Source organism: Varroa destructor, unplaced genomic scaffold (assembly GCF_002443255.2).
Source record: "Varroa destructor unplaced genomic scaffold, Vdes_3.0 BEIS01000003.1, whole genome shotgun sequence".
Classification (NCBI taxonomy): Eukaryota; Metazoa; Arthropoda; class Arachnida; order Mesostigmata; family Varroidae; genus Varroa; species Varroa destructor.
Genome location: NW_019211456.1, coordinates 27,306,681 through 27,326,692, shown reverse-complemented (window position 1 = coordinate 27,326,692; position 20,012 = coordinate 27,306,681). Strand labels below are relative to the sequence as shown.

Genomic DNA, 20,012 nt, shown 5'->3' with positions numbered 1-20,012 from the left:
GGCATGCGTCCATCTGTTGTTCTTGATGCCAGAGGAAAGCAATGCGCTACTTTTAAAATTTGAGCGAAGATTATGTATTATTTAATCCTCTCGCACTAGATGAACATCACTTCGATAGTAAACGTCACAATAAGACGGACTCGAGAATTGATCAATCTAAAGGTGTATTTTTGGCAATGTTTTTGTAAGGAAGTTAACGAAGAAATTTGGTATGAATAGAACTATCATGTCGCTGATTGTTCGCGAAGAACATCAGATAGATGCTCTTTGATATTTTCAAACGGTTTTTGCCCTATGAAAACATCATTGATGTACTATAAAGACATCGGCAAACATTTTCAATCTGCTGACAAATGATGTGATATGCAAAAGTGGCATATCGTCATTTAGCGATGGCAGACGTGATAGCTTGTTGTAATTGGATTTCAGCGTGTTTACTATTTACATTTCGTACTAATATCTCATACTGTATGCAGTCGGCAGCTTCTGTCTCACCATTTAACACGACTGTCGCCGATGCTGAACAGCTAAGCGGTGGTGTTCCAAGTATTTTCTTCAAAAAATGCGCCAAAAAAAATGAAACCAAAAGAACCTCTTTGCTGTTGTTCTTTTCACTGGTAACCCAAATGTGTCGATAGAGAAATCGGCAATCGTCTTCAAACCGCTGACAATGTGACACAGTTCCGAATATCAGTACTTCATAGTACCCCCGCTGGCAGCGATAACTGCCACCGCCACTCCTTGGGGCATGATTCCGTCGGAGTTTTTCGCTGCTTCAGCTATGGATGGATCCTGCTGCCATAAATTAGTGATTTTTCACAGAGACCTGAAACATTTCTTATTTCCTATATTTCTCCAATCAGTAATTTTACGATTTTTTAGACGTCCTCTATGGAATTGAGGCCTGCCGAACTGGCAGCCTATGGTATTATCTGAACATTATTGGCAGTGGGTAGCCTAGAGACACTCTGATCTCTGTGACAAGGCTCTTTATCGTGCGTCATCAGGGTATGATATTTACCGTTTCCGCAGAATCTTGTTGTCGATAACGTCAGCATTCCTGCTGCCCTAGTATTATCTGCACGATGTGTATTATCCCAATGCCTTTACCGAGATTTATATACCAAATGATGACAGTTTTCAGAAAATCGTTCGTCAACTCGTCTTAAGGCATGATAGGTGTTTTTTTTGGATAACTTCAAAGTGAGATTCATCTAAGAAACAGTTTTTTTTTCCCAATTCTCGATGGTCCAGTTTTTTTACGCGCTATGAGGACGAGCATGTTTTATTCGAACATTCAACTGATTAATTAATGAGTTCGTGATTAAATACACGGTTGTCTCGCACACTAACAAACATGGAACATGCAGTTTCGCCTTGTATGCATTTTTTGACGAAATACTCTGCTAGTTAGTGTTTTGTGCTTCTTAGTGACGTGTTTTCTATCTAATTTCAACACTTCTATACAACACGTATAAAAACACTTATCAATGTTATATCGTTTGTGAGCGATTTGAGAGTGTTCGCCGTTGCCGTTATCGACATATGGGGTACCACTGTAGAGTAGAACAGTGTCGCTTCGATACGGTGAAACCCGTTTGGAAATATCTCGCTTTAGTGCTGCACTTAGCGTTAGAAGTTTAAACTATTTGATTGAGCTGAACTGAGTCCGCTTGATGGCCCTCATCATAAGGATCCACTCAAACCGAAACTTCTTTCTTCAAGTTCTTGCCAAGAGTAAAAAAAATTTCAACGACATTTTTGGTGTAATTTTGGCTAAAATGGTCACTCTTGACAAGCTCGTTTACGAAAGGTAACCTCCGCTCACTTTAGTTACAAATTCGATTAAAGACCCTACTTAATTCATTATTTCAAAATATGCCTTCTTTTATCCCGAAAGAACTTTTCAATAGTAACCGTGCATCAAGCTATACCGGCGAATCTAGCGGAGTATCACTCAAACGCACTGTACAAAGAGCACAAGTCTCAAAAGAGCTAGCTGTTAGATCTCATAAAACCGATAGCTAATGGCTTTTATTTTCTCAGTCTCATCTACATGCTCCTTGGAATGAGTTTTCCGCTAGTAGCACCAGTTTTAGATAAGCAAAATTGTTGCGAAAATCTGCGTCAAGTTGACTGACCTTGTGTTTATAATGACCTTATTTACATAAATTCAAGATCAATCCTTGAATCAATTAAGAAAATTGTTGAGGTCGTAGAGCTCAACGATGGATGTATTTTTTATAATAGCGCTATGGAGGGTCAGCATTTATCTTACTGCTAAAAACCAAAATGTTAAAAAAAAAAAGGATTTTGCGAATACCATCTCGTGATGTATGTGATTGTATGATAAACGTTACCTTAATTAAATAAGTGAGAACATAGACTCGAAAGGAGTCTGCTTTTTTTATTGCAGCTGGGTTGATCAAAACAACTAACAGTAACAATAGCTCAAATAATGGATAACTTCAATCCATGACTTTCAATGACGATTCATTGTTTAGCAAAAATCAAAAAGCCTCAAAATCGTCTACATGCCTGGGACACCAAGAGTATCTGCGTGTAGCCACAGGAAGGTCAGTAAAGTGTGCGAGATGTCGCTACAAACCTCAGTTATATAAGCTAATGTAATCAAATTTTCCCAATGCAATTACGAATTTCAGAAGTGGTTTATTTTAAATTAGGTTATCCATTGATATCATTAATTATCAAAATCAGCGTTAACCATAACACAAGTTTGATACCGACGAAATGGAATGAGACTTCTTTTTTAATAATGTTATATATTTCCGAGGCTGTTTTCGCTGTTGAATATGGTCCGGCCGATGAAGCCATCTAATTCGGTACATTTTGACATTGTTGAATGCACCTATTATAAATGCGAGAGCCGGAGATCGTCGGATCATCTAAAGAGCCCATTGCTTGATCACTGCAGCTGCCCGACCTAGCAAGTTCTGCTATATATATACAACTGAAAAGCGTACTTCTTCAAATATCTGGGTCAGTATAAATCGGCCGAAAATATTCGATATCTCTGAAAAACTTATACGGTCCTTCCTGGTTACTACTGACACTTGCATTACAATTAATTTGTCCTTTATCAAGTACCTGTCGAGACATTAAAGGGAAATCTAGCTCAAATATTGAATCCGAAAAACTCTGTCGAAAAATTCAATTCTTCGTTAAAAAGGTGGTAAGGTGTTTCGTCTCCCACATAATAAACCTTTTGCCATTTCATCCATCCCATTGGCGTTTACATAGGACCAGATTAAAAAAGGAAAAATTTAGCTTTACGTAGATCCTCCTATACCTTAGGTCATAAGAGAAAGTGTCTAAGTAATTTCATCTTAGTGGGAAAAATCAACTGCGATAAATTAAACCTTTTCATTACCTTCTTTGTAACTACTGGCTATTTTAAATCAACTGATCTAAATCAACTAAAATAACTATTTAATGAAAGTCTATACTTCTTTTTTCAGCATATACGTCCTCCACCTTTTAATCGAAATATTATTATTTTTCGGATCACCTACTTTCGGAGAAATTATATCTGTCAATTATTTTTTTCCTGCTAATTTATAGCGGTGGATCAAACATTGACAAGGTCCAAGGTTGTTTACCCTTTTAACCCACGACTTTCGCCTTGTCATTGTAGAATCGCAAAAAGCAGATGAGTCAGGGAGAGGATGTCTTGTGAGACAGACCTTTGTCAAAAGGTCCAAAAGAAATCACGCAAGTTCTTGGTTTAGCAGTTCTGTCTGGACAGCTTTGTCACAGTTTGTTCTTCCTGGAAGTTAACATTATTACCCATAACTAGCATGCCAACAAGGCTACTCTTGAAAAAACATTGTAGAATTGCAAAGGTTACTGGTCTAACACTATGATATTTAACATAATAATCGTATAAGTAATTAACTAAATACTACTTTTAATCTATTCAATGTGTAATAACAACAAAGTTTTTCAAACAAACGTATAAATTCATAGCTTCGAACACAGTGAATACGAATCAGCAGAAAGCATATGTTGATTGGCTAACATCAATCGGTGCCACTAAAAACTAATAACCTATTAACAGTAGATGAAGCAGGCGGCTAGAGATTGGGAGGAATTAAATATGATATGAACCATGTTGTGAGACAGTGGAAGCATGATTATCAGAAATACAATTACTTAACATGACAATTATTTAATGACCGATTCATCAATAAGGACTCACAACCTATACAAACAATTCGAATCCGATTCATCTCGAGAAAGTCGAACACTTTCTGCTTTTGAAAATTCATTCCCTGAGCGATAAAAGACATGTTGTCCCTATAGAGTATCTGGAATTCTTGTACATTGAACTAAAGTTTAATGCGTATCTATTTAAATGAGGGTCGAGTGACGATAACAGCAAGCGCAAAAAAACATTTCTATCTCATCACAATTACGTACGTTACGAAGTGCTAGTGGATTGTACTCGCCGTATCTACATATGATGACTATCCTGATAAGGCTAATCTTCTTCAATCCAGCATTAAGATTAACTTGGCAGCATCAGTAATTTGACTCTTTGTAGTATTTCTTACCTTTGACGATTTCATTGGCCATCCCATTCATCCACCGATTTTATATTTATAAAAATTTCCCGATAACAATTACGTGTAGGCGCCTTGTTTGCCACTATTGCTACTTGTGTTTGCAAAGGATCTATTTTATTAAATATGCTTCCGAGCGCGTTCTAGTGTACCGAAAACTACACTACCAGAGCTGATATGGAGTGCACTCACGAATGACTTTGTTACTCGAAAATGAGGTCGTTCGTATATTTCGTTTGCAACTGGTGCCGACGATACCTCTTGTCGCTTTGGAGATCCCTCAGGAATGCAAAGGAAATGATAGCTTTTTCAGACTCAGCATATCGCATTTTGTCTGTGAGTTGGAGCATAAGCCCCCTCGTTTAAAGCAACGGGGCTTGTAACGGCTATTTTCGATACACTGCTTGCAAAGATTATTATCCGTCCAAGATTAAACTGTTCTATATTCTGCTTGTGTACGCATACAAAACGGATTTAAATCCGATTAGCGACCCTTTAGATCCGGACACCAGCTCATTCATGGAATCATCAGGAAATATGAGGATTTCGGTAAGATTAAAGTTTATTTTTTAGGCTGTCTCCATTGCGCAGTCCGAGATAAAAACTCGATGTGCACGTATGTGCTATAGTAGTATATATAATTACATCGCATCAGTATGCATAGTTGATCATATCAAACCCTGAACAGCTGCGTACAGCCATCTGGGAAGAACCGAACTGAATAATAAAATAATGTGAACTTATTTGAAAGTGTTGTTCACTACAATAAACAGGTTAATGCTGCTTCAGCGGGTAATTGAGTGCATCAATAATAGCTTTGTCGTTACTGAACGTTACAAAATGAGTTTATATATCACATCATATAGCAATTAGCGAAAGGAGAAACATTGGTAGGTTAAGGAGTTGAAAGCCAGCCTCTAGCCGAGTGTAAAATTTTGACTTCTGTTTTGATTAAATCATAGTACAGCAGCTGGTTTTTTAACTGTTTAAACTTGTTAAAAAAAAAAAAACTGTTAAAAAGTCGCGAAAACGCTAATGCCACCTGAAAATAGGATAGTGCGGGACATCCTCTATCACTAAAGAGACGTACGTCTCGACCCCCAAAAGAATGAAGCCTTAGAACTGGTTTGGCATTACCTCAGTCAGTCAAAACGTTCATTCTTCCTCGTCGGCATCCGTCACAATGACCTGCTATCGCCAGCCTGAATACCTTCGAGGCTGCTGCTTAGCATTGCGCCGGGTATCCTGCTTCTCGCTACCCATCATCCCTTAATGACTATTCCCCTATTCGTCACCTAGAGACTCGCCCGGTAGGGGTCCAGCAACCCTTACCCTTTACGGCGTTGAGAGCTCCCACCTCATTCGTTGGTCGGGTACATATAGCAGCTGTGTGTACACCTGTGATGACCAGAGATGGCAACATAGAAGTAGCGTATAATGATTCTTCTTTGTGATTTCACTACTAACCCAGTGATAGTATTTGATATGGCAATGATACCTAACTAGTGTGCAAAGTTAATGCAGTTAGTTATACAGTAGCTTTAAATAGGACACAATCATTTTTTGAAACCTTCACGTTTTGTTCTGAGATATTTTGATATAACTGTTGTATCTTCCATTGTCCCAGCGTGCAATTACGTGTAGACACAAGATAATCAACGAAATAGAAAATTCCGACGTTCGTATCCCATTTTGCGAATTACCGTACTTCTTCAAGATTATCAAATATATATTTGTTGACGCGGTGGTCATGGTTCGGTTATCCTATTGCTCAAATATTCATGGTCGTAACTAATAGTTAAAAATTTCCAATTTTCTTTATAAAAATATTTAAAAAAACTAAAATATACTTCGTTATATATACACTTCAATGAGACGCTGCTATTTACTTTTTGAATGTTTCTTTATGTTGAATGACGCAACCAAGAGCAATTAAAATGCCAAATTTTCGCGGAACGTACATTCTAACACCACTGAGTTTTTATTTTTCGAAAATATTAAAAATCATGTATAGCGTATGCCAAAAGGCGTTTTCTACAACAGAAGGGCTGGAGAAAGGTCAACCAGCGTATTTTCGGATTTTTCCAACAAAAAAATTACGCCATGCTTATGTTCACCAGTGTACCTGGTTTAGATCATGTGGCAGAGTAGCGAAAAGGAATCTGAGTGATATGATGTTTACAATATAATTCATATATACTATTATATATATATATATATATATATATATATATATATATATATATATATGAAGCATCAAACATGCATGATATATGCATTAAAATACGACCTTCAGTGACTGCCAATATATATAAATATAATTATATATACTGGCATTATACTATTCATATATATGTGTTGTGCATGTTTGATACAATAACGTAGGTTATGACAGTTTCAATGGAGTTACCTATTCAACCAGCGCTGTCTAAAATTTTACGAAATAAAAACACAAATGAATATTGGTCACTCGACCTGGTGGCGGCTGAAGCAATACTGAAATTGTTATCTTAGTTCAATGGAGATTATGCATCTACCTGTGAAACTTCTTTTGGTGATCTAAGTTATAGCAATGGGGCTGACCGCACGTATTTAACGCAGTAATTAAGTCCAAAAGGCCCCAAAGCTGAAAAGCTATGAAGCGGTCCAGGCCCAGGGTCACCTACAGACCAAAAACCAGTAGCGTTCGCATTTTTGATTCAAGTTAATTTCATTGGATAAATGCAGCACAGATTTGATCAACAGGCTAGAAGTAGCTATTAAACATGTGTCTTTCTTCATAAATGCTTCTCTATTAGCTCTACCCTGTTCTTACAGTTGTTTTTCTTTTGTATGTGCGATCACGAAACAATTTCTGTGAATTACAACACTTTATGCTAATTTGCCAATAAATGCATAACATACGCGCGCACAGTTGAATATGAATATTTTCCCTGTTTTGTAAATATGTTCTTTTTAGAAGAAAACTATAAGTCAGAAATAACAACTTACAGTTGCTAAAAATCATTTCAATAAAAGATGAGCAAAAAAACCTCTGAAGTCCTTTTCTTTTATGAATTGTTTTAACCATTATCAGTGTTTTCCAAATAATGCAAGAAGATGAGCAGAAGAATCTCTGAAGTCCTTTTCTTTTATGAATCTTTTAACCATTGCCAGTGTTTTCCAAATAATGAAATTGTCTTCATTTCCTAGTGTTATCTATAGCCGCTATCATCAGCGAAAATCAAAGCATCAAGATGCACCATACAGTTCTTACAAATTTAACATTCGATTTTCAAAAACACGTCCTCGAGATGACAAGCCACGTGTTCTTTGTCTTTCAATGCCATCTAAAACCATGAAAATAAGTCACTTTTTTCGATTATTGTTATTCTTAAATTATATGCGAATCCAAGCACATCCACAGACCCGAAACAATGGGTGTAACTGAGCTATATTTTATTTTGCGCTAAACACCGATCCTCCCGCTAGGCGTCATTTTCGCTGCGTTACACGTTTCTGCGCTTTCCACGCACTGGTCCGTCAGTTAGCACCTTGTCATCCGCAGAATAACTTCGATGAATGAGGAGAAAAAGTCCAAAGCGATGTCAGTGTACAGCGTTACGGCCTAGTGGTGGCTGGCCAGTGGATCAAGAGTCCGTTCTCAGGCGCCTGTGATTTTCTTAGTAGCAGCAGTAGCAGCGTGGCCCTCTCTGGGTGGGTGCCCGCCCACCCGCCTGTCTGTATGTCTGTCTGTGTATCCAACTCTCCGGGTCTTTCTATCTGTCTGCGGTGTGCCTGCCACCGTACCGTTAGCATCAGCCATCCTGAACGACCGGTTGCAGCTGAGCGACGGAGGAATTCTGTTTATTGCAGCAGTGCCGTGCCGTACTTACATCTTCGTGTTTTTCTCAGTGCAGTGGTGCCGCCTGCTTTTGGTGTCCTGCACAATCTCCATGACCGCTATCGACTGCGACGAACATTCTGCAGCAGAAGCATTAGTCAAAACCGTGAGTGAGTGGGAATCGAAAGTAGAACAGCACTACCAAGGGGTAGTGGCAATTAAACAGCAGAAATAGCAGCGCTAGCAATTATCAGCAGCAGGAACAGTATCAGTGAGGTGAAAAAATCTGAGTGGGCCTATGCGCTAGTCACCCGGCAGGCAGAGCTGCGTTACCAGAGGCCTGTCTGTCGATGAGCCAATATTGTTGACGTGGTTGTTGTTGTTGTTGTTGTTGTTGTTGTCGTCGTCGTCGTCGTCGTCGTCGTGGTCGTTATTGTTGGTCTTGCTGCTGGCACGGCCGCTTGATACCTGGCGGAGGGTTCCTGCTTCAGCGCGGTTAGGTCGGGAGGCAGCAGTTGACAGAACGCTGGCAGGAAAGTGGGTGAATCCGTGGCACTGTCTGCCGTGTGCGAGCAGCTAGGATTAGGCATCACAGCGTCGGATCGCAAATGGACAGTAAGTCGGAGTTAAAACTATCGAATAAAGAAGAACTCTTGTCAAGGGGAAACACATCGAGCCATACGTGGAGCATGTATTGCCTGTCTGAATCTGCGTTTTTGCCACGTTACCAAGTTGCCAAGCCGGTTAACGTAGAAACGCCACAGCTAGTTGCCCAGACTAAACAGGATGCGGTGCGTTTTGATAGCTAGCAGCTAGAGCTAAAGGAGAATCAAGAATAGTAGTTGTGGTGATAGCAGCAGCTGCCGGTATCAACAGCCATCTGCGGGGATATACAAACATAGAACAAATAGAAATACTGGGCTGTTCGTTTTGTCTCACGCTTTAGTAGTTGTAATAAGTTTGATTTGATCGGCGATCAATGTAGCGAATCATCGGGAAAACTGGAGCTGGCTACCGTTGCCTGCCTTGAAAGGAGTGGCTACCAATATACTCACACAAACATTAACTAATTAACCGGAATGCCTGGTCGTTATGGGGCGAACGGGCATCTTCCAGTTTTGTTGTTGGTTTTTGCGCAATAATGGCAATGGCAGCAGTAGCTGTAAGACACGAAATATTATGCTACTGTCCGTACTTCCATGTTCGTGTGCGGCGAAGCTTTACGCTGAAAAAGAAGCCAATAGAAAGATATAAGCAACAGGACCGTACAAGCAGTAGAAATTACATAATAATGATCTGGTTTTTGACTTTATGGGGTTAGCAAAACGCCAAACGTTTATCTAATAGAGCGGGTACAATCATTAACTTGAATGTTCCGGCTTTCATTAACACAGTTATTTAAATACTTGAATGAATAACGTGCCTAGCAGAAGTGCGTGTTCACCACAATTAAGATCATTCATAGAGAAATGAGCAGACTGACATCGCTCGCAATCTTCCGGGATTTTTTCCCCTTTTTTTTATCAGTATATTTATTACATTATTATGCAAAGGAAAACACGTTTGCCGAACTTTTTACGGCAAATAATTTCCCGCATTTCCTCTAACTGTCTCTCCCTCGTATATCTCACCCCCTCCAGCTCCCACCTCGAGACTCCCGACTCCCCCCTTACCCTTGCGTTCTGCTTGTTGACTGACTTTGCCCCAGTGGCTCACACGCACGAACAACGCAAACCCTCGCTAACCTGGTTAAGCAGAAAAGTGTTCTAGAAGATGGTTCAACGGAAGCCGGCCAATTGCACTTGACCCTAACTGTTACCTACCTGCTGTTGGCCTTCTAACTGGCTGGATGTATCGCCAGCAGCAGTAGCTGCCTCGTTGTTGTTGCTAAAGCCAGTCCGATGGCAGAATTTATGTAGAGCTTTAGCTCTAGTTAATGGCTTTTTCTTTGATGCAAGGGGTAACTTCAAACAGTAACTTCACTAACGATAGTCGCCCGGTTTGTCAAATCTCCCCGTAGCTTTCTGCTGCTGCTGAGGCGACGGGTTTGTCTGCGTCGACACTGAATCTGCTTCGGTTTCCTAACTGTAGTTGACTGGTGACAAAGGATTCACACGCTGTGGTTTCTCTTTTCCTTAATTCTATCTGTGTTCACTGCAGCAGTTGTTCCGGTGGTAACTGATACTTTAGTCGTGTAAATTTGGCCCCGAGCGCCATCCCAACTATTGAACGAAGATAATCCTTGTTATGGGTACGGGCCGCTCTCCAGCAATAACGGCTCTGCTGCTTGTTTCCGTTTTAGTCTCATCGATGATCGCTGCTACAACAATATCATCTGTAGGAATGTTTCTAGTATTGTTATCAGAATGATTATTGCTAATATACGTGGTGCCGCCGGCCTCGATCAGAGCGGGGTTACGATCGGCGCGGTGATATCTGGCTTGAATCATAGTATCGTTTTAGGTGAGAGTAACTCGGATGGTTGTGATCGCAGTGAGGTATAACTAGATTGAAAATGACCATATCCTTGCCACCATGCTATTGTTTTTTACATTTTTCTCTGATCATGGCCGTCATCGACCTATGCAGCTAAGAAACGAGACACCGGTTGACTAGACAAAAAGTACACCAAATACCATTTTCTTGGAAATTGCACTGTTACTCTCGATGACACATCCTCAGCCGCCTAGCAAATGTCAAAACAAAACTGCGCTGCGCTTTTTCTATTCGCGTATGATCGGGGCAGATGACAAAAGGCTTCTCTTCAAGTATAAAGGCAAAAGTGGAAGGTGTCAAAGATCGAGAGAAACGCGATTTCGTCAGTGACGTTATTGGCTGCGCTCGTAGGAACAAAGACGAATGACTGACAAAACAGTCAATTACACTTTTATAGAAACATGTATAAGCAGTATGTATCATTTTCTGCTACTTGTATTTCTATTAGCTTAACGGTCTTATTGCCTACTATACTTTTCTGTTGGCTTCTTTTTCAGCGTAAAGCCCTGCATAAGTCGGGGCTAAAACCATCGAATAAAGAAGAACTCTTGTCGACGGACAACACATCGGGCCGTACGTGAGATATGTACTACCTGTCTGAATTTGCGTTTTGGCCACGTTACCAATATGTCAAGCCGATTAACGTAGAAGTGCCACAGCTGGTTGGCGAGACTAAAGAGAACGCGGTGCGTTTCGATGGATAGCAGCTACATAGACAGCGGTAACAGCAACTGCCGGCATAAACAGCCATTTGCGGGAATATACAAATATAGAACAAATAATAGAAATACTGGGCTGTCCGTTTCGTCTCATGCTTTAGTAAAGTCACGTTTGATTTAATCGGCGATCACTGCAGCAAATCATCGTGAACGCTGGAGCTGGTGATCATTGCCTGTGTTGAAAGCGGTGGTTACCGATGTACTCAAACAAATATTAGCTTATTAACCGGGGTGGGTGGGACGCCTGGTCGTTATGGGACGAACTGGCATCTTCCAGTTTTGTTGTTTGTCTTTTACGCAATAATAGCAATGGCAACGGTAGCTGTAAGACAGACGAAATATTACGCTACTGTTCCTGTTTTCATATTCGTGTGTGTTGATATTCTATGATGAAAAAAAAGCTAACAGGAAAGTGTAATAAGCAATAAGACCGTTAAGCTAACAAGAGTACAAGTGGTAGAAAATGTTACATAGTGTTTATGCATATTTCTATAAAACTATCGTCGACTGTTTCGTCCATTATTCGTTCTTATTCCTACAAGCGCCGCCAACGATGTCGCTACCGGTGTTTCCCTCGATCCTTGGTGCTTCCCACGTTTGCGTACTGCTGCCTTTATACCTGAAGAGAAGCCTTTTGTCTGCTACCCCGATACACACGAATAGAGGAAGCGCAGCGCGGTTTTGTTTGGACATTCATTGGAGAGCTGAATATGTGTCGTCGAAAGTAACAGTGCAGTTTCCAAAAAAATGGTGTTTAGGGTCTAGTCATGCGGTGCCTCGTTTATTGAATATCTATACAGCTGGATAAGTCGATGACGGTCATGATCAGAGAAAAATAATGTGAAAAAAAATAGGATGGTGGCAAGGAGATGGTCATTTTCAATCTAGTTATACTTCGTTGCGATCACAGCCGTCGGAGTCACTCATACCAAAACGATAGTAAGGTTCAACCCAGATCCAGGCCCGCGGCACGACCTACATTAGCAGTAATCATTATGATAACAATACTAGAAACATTCCTACAGATGATATTATTGTAGCAGTGATCATCGATGAGACTAAAGCGGAAACAAGCAGCCGAGCCGTTATTGCTGGAGAGCGGCCCGCACCCGTAACAAGGATTACCTCCGTTCAATAGTTGGGACGGCGCTCGGGGCAAAATGTTATACGACTAATGTATCATTTACCACCGGAACAACTGCTATGGTGAACATAGATAGAATTAAGGAAAAGAGAAACCACAGCGTGCGAATCATTTGTCACCAGTCAACTACAGTTAGGGAACCGGAGCAGGTTCAGTGTCGATGCAGACAAAACCGGTGGCCTCAGCAGCAGCAGCAGCAGAAAGCTACGGGGAGATTCGACATACTGCGCCACTCTCGTTAGCGACGTTTGTGCACACCTGTTTCAAGTTACTGCCTGAAGTTGCCCCTTGCATCAAAGAAAAAGCCCATCAGCCACAGCTAAAGATGTACACAAATTCTGCCATCGGACTAACTTTAGAGAAAACAACGAGGTAGCTACTGTTGCTGGTGATACCCAGACAAAATCCGGAGTAGTGCGGCCTAATTTCAAAGAGCTATCGTGTCCAGCCATTTAGAAGGCGAACAGCAATCAGGTAGAACACTTTTTTGCCTAAGCAGGTGAGTGAAGGTTTGCGTTGTTCGCGCATGTGGGATAAAGTCAGTTAACAAGCAGAACGCAAGGCTGGGGGGCCTGGAGTCTCGAGGTGGGAGCTGGAGGGCGTGAGAAATACGAGGGAGAGAGAGCTAGAGGAAATGTGGGAAATTATTTGCCATAAAAAGTCCCGAACTGTCGGCAAACGTGCTTTCCTTTGCATAAACAATAACAAAGATACTGATATAAAAAAGGGAAAAAATCCCAGAAAATTGCTAGCGATGAATGATCTTAATTTTGATAAACACCCACGATATTCAAGGACTTCAATAACTGTGTTAATGAAATCCCGGACGTTAAAATTAGTGATTATGCCCGCTTTATTGGCTAAACATTTGGCATTTTGCTAGCTCTATAGAGCGAATAGAAAAGGACAGGTTCGGGGAAGCACGTGCATCGATGACTATTTATTCACGCTAAGCCTATTTCAAGTGACAATACCAGATCTAATTGACAATAATTATGATAGGAATTTGTGTACGTAGCATTAATGAAAAACTTAAATGCCTACTTTCGATATTTGTGTCGTGAAAAGCTTAAATGCCTACTTTCGATATTTGTGTCGTTAGTGTCTATGTAGAAATAGGTGAGCCCAATTTTAAACTGTACGAGGCTACTTTCGATATTTGTGTCGTTAGAGTCTATGTAGAAATAGATGAGCCCAATTTTAGACTGTACGAAGCACTAAAATTATGTTGAGGGCTAACCTTTTTTAGAGGATCGGTACTAGACTAGAGCAGATTCGATAGACAAGTCTAAATTTTCGAACGACGATGTATCTGCGTAGCCATTGAAATAGCCATTTTTGTTTTAGATTGAAACCGGGCCCCGTCTTACTCGGCAACTGTAAACCTTCGGTTCGGATGTTTCGATGATGCTCTGAAGACTTATAATCCCGTGAATTTTTTATTTTTTTTGGAAGGATTTGTTAGCATGTCTTATCAGTTTGGTGTTCACTATAATAGAGAAAAGCTTATTGATAACCATTTGTTACTGTGACACGCTTTAACCTACGATGAACATTATGGACATTGCTGCTGTCAGATATCATGTACTTATAAGCAAACATCACTTGTAATACTCCGAGACGTAGTACGGATACACGCGAGAGTACAGATATACGCGATTACGCGCGCTCAATGCATGGGCGCAACGCATCCGAACTAAAGACTTGCAGCTGCCGAGTAAAGGGGAGGGCTTGAACTAATAAAAAACGGTTTTAATGGCTACGCAAAATTTGGATATGTCTGTCGAATTTGCTGTAGTTTACAGTGTGTAGAGAATCACTAGAAAGATCAGCCTGACGGCATAACCCATCTAGTTTCTTGTTAAAGAAGCCGTCTGATCAGAGTATATGTAGTTGTGCATTTTGTTACGCACCTATGAAAACCATACGAAAAAACCGAAGCAAACTTTTCAGTGGCTAAAAGTTGAGGCTCTTCCAATACGTTCCCCGTAAAACGCTAAATTGACGCTAAGCGCTGGTGAACTCGGTGTGTTACATGGGACGGGCTCGCTGCGGAAAAGTCTACCTGTGCAAATATTAAGTGCGATCCTTTCTCACCGCCTTCACCTATCACACTTACCGTGTGTGGCGTTGCTGGTAACTTTTCTATATAACAGGCTGTTTGGAACGCCATCTTAAAAGCAGGACTCCCAGAGGTCAGTCAGTGAAGTAACACAGAAAAGCAGAAAATCAAAAGCGTCATGAACAATACTTGGTCTATCGTCATGGATTACTAAGTTTCCAAGGTGGGTCACCTACGATGAAGCAGGTCGGTTAGTGATTCTTTTATTCGACCAATACGTAAACAAACCGATGCGGATAAAAATTAGAACGTTTTTTCTTCATTACGAATGTATATAAAGAATATATAGAAAGTGTTAGCTAGTGCAAAGTGAATATACAATGTGGGTAGATAGAATATGGAAGCACGTGGCTCTTCAAAAATCAATCCTTAGAATATGAAAGCACGTGGCTCTTCAAAAATCAATTCTTATCGTTTGCATTATTGTTGAGGTACAAACATCCTATTATGAATGGGACCTTCAATGCTACTTTTTTTTATAGTGCGTGTCTTCAGGTAGTCATATCTGCTGTTGCATTTTTATTCCGGTGCATTGAGCGTCCCATTGTGCTATACAGTCATGGCTATCACCGAGGATTACCTGTTTCATGAGGCAAATTTAATTAACCTGCGATAAAACTGTTTTTTGCATTGAAACACTTTAATTGTATGGACATTCGTTTCATTAAAATTCCTAGATACGCAACTCTTTTTCTGAGCTGTTGGTGTTCCAACAGGAACATTGTTGGCGATTATGGCGCAGGACAAAGACAACCTTGCTGTAGGACAAGCGATACGCTTGCGGTTTTGCTCTACTTCGCATTATCAACTGACCACCCTTTAATATGAATCATGCGCGTGTCATTAGCCCGTGGCACATTGTTGGTGTGGCTTGCTAGAAAGTTATAGTGTTTAGTTTCTAAACGGAACCATTCCACTCGCTCGTTGTCTTCGAGGATAAGTCGTCGTTTACTATTACCTCTATAGGGCCAGCTTACACGAGCTTGCTTTGCTGAGGCCTTTAAGTATTACGCACCGTTGTAACATTTCTCAAAGCAAGCGGGAACAACGAGAGGTGTCGGCTAGCGTTTTTAGTGATTGGGGGGTCATGGGTTTTTTGTGGAGTTCGGACCCTACTGTCTGCTATCGCTTACGCAACGGATGGGGGCACGAGGGGCTGTCGTCTAATGATCCGTACAGGAGAAGCTGATGCCCTTCTAAATTTAGCTGTAGCTCTAATGATATTAACATTCGTAGCTGTTGTTACTACCAGAAGTGCCCCCGATTAATGGTGCAATTGCTTTGCCGTTTTTTGTGGATGAGATAAAATAAGAAAAACAAGTGTGCATCTTTTAGTTCAATCACACGTTAAATACTGTTATTTTCAGCATTTGATGCTTGTATTTATGAAATGAATGGATCCCCGTTTCCCTGTCGGTATTTAAATTAGGTTACGATTTTGTATGATGTTTTTTCCCGTTCGTCGTTGTTTTCTAAAGTATACTGTAGATCTATCAGATAGCCAAGCTATATGCGGATAAATCTACATTTAGTTGCATCTACCCTTAGATTTCGAATGATATGAAATCGTTGCGATACTATATCATTTAGTACGACACCGGCATGTCTAATCTGTGTATTCACGTGGATTCAACGAAGGGGTGCATTGCCTTCAAACATTGTATCGTGCAATAGTCAATAAGATGACAATGGGGAACTGTAGGTTCTCTCATGCTCTGTCAGGACGGGTACGAGTTCGTTCCGTTCTCGCTGACAACCTGCAACATTTGTCCAACTAGTCTGATCGAAAATTACATTTTCCGTACGAAGTACACCAAGCGTATGCCGTAATATCCTGAACGAAAGTTTTGTGTTTTACAAAAAGACCTCTGTCTGAATATTTGCTTGTATTGTAGTTTGTAGATTGTTTTTTAATATGTTTGCTAACCTTTCTGTCTCTGAAGGCCATATCAGATGGACAGGCTTATGTTGGAATTAATATAGAAGCAAAGCGGTTGCGTCGTTTGAAACTAGAGCGCGGATATGCCAAGGTCACATCTTCATTCGCTATTGTAGTTGATTATATTAAGCTTTAAGGCTATGTACAATATGATCAGATCGTGTACATATAGGAAGCGTTCTATTTAGCAAAATAAGCATACAGTAAACACCGCGTGTCAAATGCGTATGCACCTGCAGCTAAGCTGAAACGTATTTTATGTACTATTTATTATTCTATACAAACTTGGTGAGCCAATGAGCAATCAACCCAGAACTATGTGATAATGTAGTTCTTGCTGTTTTAGAACAAGGAAATACACTTGTATCGGGTTATTGATTAAACCATTGATGACGGGCCTCATGGACATTAGCCACTCCGTGGTATCCGCCCCGGTTGATACATAGACATAAGAGGCGATCTCCGTCTAGTTCTATAGAAGCCAGAAGACATTTTTCCAAGTATCACCGAAGTGATACAGGTGTCCATTAAACCCATTATACATAATTAAAAATAGAACGATACATTTGGGTATAGTAAGTAGCAATTCTGCAAACGATATAAGAAACATTTTTCAGTAGGCAAGCAGTAAAGATGACGGCGGGCTTCAAGTGACGAATGAATTATCTGGTATACTTAAGTTATTAATCAATGAATGAAACGCAATCGAAAACGATTATGATCGCGCTGTAAACGTATATGAGTAGAGAACTATACTAAGTTTATTTCACACGATTGTTTCTTTAGCGGTCTACCATGGCCTAATTGATCTGTGTCTAGGTTCATAAATAAGAAACAACAATATTTAGTAACAAAAGCGAAAAAGGGTCACCGGTGTAACTCTCAACCGCTTTATAAAAGCTTGCCATCTGTAACTTGTTTTCGGCTAAGGCCGAAGTTTTTACTAGCAGAAAGTTGGAAATGCTGCAGGTAAAAGCATTCTCAGTTCCATCCCCTAATCGAATTACTCCAATTTGTCGTTGTATTACATTATGTGTGTGAAACAAATTGAAACATATATTTACTGACTAAAAAAATATACTCCGAAAACAATTAAGTAGAGTAAAATATTAGAATAGCTCGTTGCTTAGTACCGGGAGAGACAATTTCGTTGCTTTGATGCATCGCAAGCCTACTCTGATCAATCCAACCGTAATTGTTCGACTTATCATAGAAATAGGGTATTATCTCGAGACGCTGTTTATAAACTGCTATCACCTTATCTACATTTCGGCAGGTTCAATTAGTACTCTAAAGTAAACGACTTCATTTCAGATGAAGCGTCGTGAACCACAGTCTCACACAGGGGATACATATGTCTATGGGTTTACTTATGCTTATTTTTTATTGTGTAACTATGTAATCTGCCTCTTAACGAGCCGTGGTGAACTTGATCAGCAGTGCCGTCCGTCGACGTGTGAGTCCGGAAGCTTAAATACGCGCGTCCAGCTATTATGTCAAAAGCTCAGAAATGTGCATTTGAGTGCAGTACTGTTGGGATTACTGTCAATCCTAAAATTTACGTTCAAATTAAAGGGCTGAATAACTGCGACATTTCTAAGCATATGAAAATCTTCTGCACCGTAAGAGCGATAATTGTCTATCGTTAAAATGTGCGCTGTTTACAATCGTGAAAGGATTTCTTTCGAAAGGTTGTAGACAATAATGTAGCATGTACGACGTAATAGTTAAAAAAATTCTAGATATATTTGTATCGTATTTAAAGTACGTTTATTATTATTACGGTTATTATTCAATGCAAGTCATTTGCAGATTAACGAATAATTTGAAGATGTCTAATTAGTGGTATAGGTCTCAAATGGAAACTGTAATCGGGGTGGATAGATATATTCAATAAATACAATTGATTTTAATACATGTTGAACCATTTGTTTGAACAACTTAGTTAAACAGCTTTATCGACAACAGTATTCTGAGGAAATGGATATAGATAGTTGTAGAAATGTATGAATAGAATTTTGATACAAAAGAGGACCGTCAGTAAACAACACAACGAACTGTGCTGATTGTAACATAATTTAGTATTTAGATGTTATTAGATTATTTAGCTGTTAACAGAGAGGCATAGTGTTGTCGGTGTCGGTAGGCCAAATGTTAGGGGTTACTTAAAAGGGTACTTTAGTAAGGGCAAAAATGACACCTGTACAGTTAAGCCCGTAATGCTGCACTGATAAACAGAACGTGTCTATTTATCATGAACAAAAGTAAGCCGCAATAATTTATAAGGTTTGTATGCTATAATATCCCAATGCATTCGATCACGTGAATTGGCAAAAGTACTAGATATGAGCCTCGGACAGCTTTCAGATAAAGGTAACTTGAAGGCATGCCTATAGGTATGCTTGCCGGTTAGAAGAGATTGGATTAAATAAATAAGAAAGTTACTATTTAATTGTACTCGTGAAATGCTTAAGCGTGGTTGTGGAACGGTAAGGTTCGAGTGGTAAAGAGCATCAAATGGTTCGGTCATGAGGCAGTGGTAACGTATTTACCAACTAAACTTAATAGATAATACAAGTTAATATCTGTTAATAGATACACACGGCGGATTTCGACCACGTGCCCATAATATAAAGGTCCTGCCTAAGAGTAGATTTGTGCTGTGCGACCGTTAGCATATTCAAGTGTTTTTACTACAGACACTATTTCTATGCATGCGTCAGTATCTTCTCCCTGGTTATCAAGGGCACTTATGTGCACAATGAAGTTCATTAGAACTTCCCTTATTGACCGAAAGTGCATGAGTAAATACGCACGCGGTGCCGGCATGTAAATTTACAACGAAGCAGTGCCTTAAACTCGTACGTGCACAAAAATAGTCGCTGTTTGTTTGAAAGATAGATATGTAAATAAGCGTCAACCCGAGGTCGTCTTGAGACCCGAAAAACCCAGTCCATGCAAACCTATAAACTAAAATACATTTGTCATATTTGCAATACTGATAACAAGACAAACAATAGTTTGTTACAATTCCTAGTACAAACACCCAATACTTGTTTTGTGAAAGAGGTCGCTATCAGAGCGAATAAAATGGCTTTATTTATCTGGCAGTATCACGAAGTTAAGTTGGAGCCAGCCGTTACGAAGTTGATACCGCCTCTGCTAGAACTACTAGTTTGGGCGGGA

The 20,012-nt window shown here is 40.0% G+C and overlaps 1 protein-coding gene and 1 long non-coding RNA gene across 17 annotated transcripts in view; one reads left to right on the top strand and one right to left on the bottom strand.

Moving 5' to 3' along the window:
* Positions 1-6,528: 6,528 nt before the first annotated feature.
* LOC147756747 (uncharacterized) lies at positions 6,529-11,255 on the bottom strand. The gene is made up of 3 exons (XR_015324354.1): positions 10,230-11,255; positions 9,462-9,631; positions 6,529-8,982 (listed from the first exon to the last, which is right to left on the bottom strand). It is a non-coding gene; the product is annotated as an uncharacterized LOC147756747 (long non-coding RNA).
* Positions 8,881-20,012, top strand: part of alpha-Man-IIa (alpha-mannosidase 2) — a 29,170-nt gene continuing 18,038 nt past the window's right edge. For 2 of the 16 annotated variants that reach the window (XM_086984324.1, XM_022796069.2), the window contains exons 1-2: positions 11,436-13,264; positions 14,719-15,050. Coding sequence is in view for 1 of the 16 variants with exons in the window: in XM_086984321.1 (XP_086840447.1) it covers positions 11,487-11,588 (102 nt within the window). In the remaining 15 variants the exon portion in view is untranslated. Of the gene's footprint in view, positions 9,198-11,399; positions 13,265-14,718; positions 15,051-20,012 lie in introns of those variants that run through there. The other 14 variants (XM_086984326.1, XM_022796074.2, XM_086984323.1 and 11 more) reach the window with 13 other exon arrangements.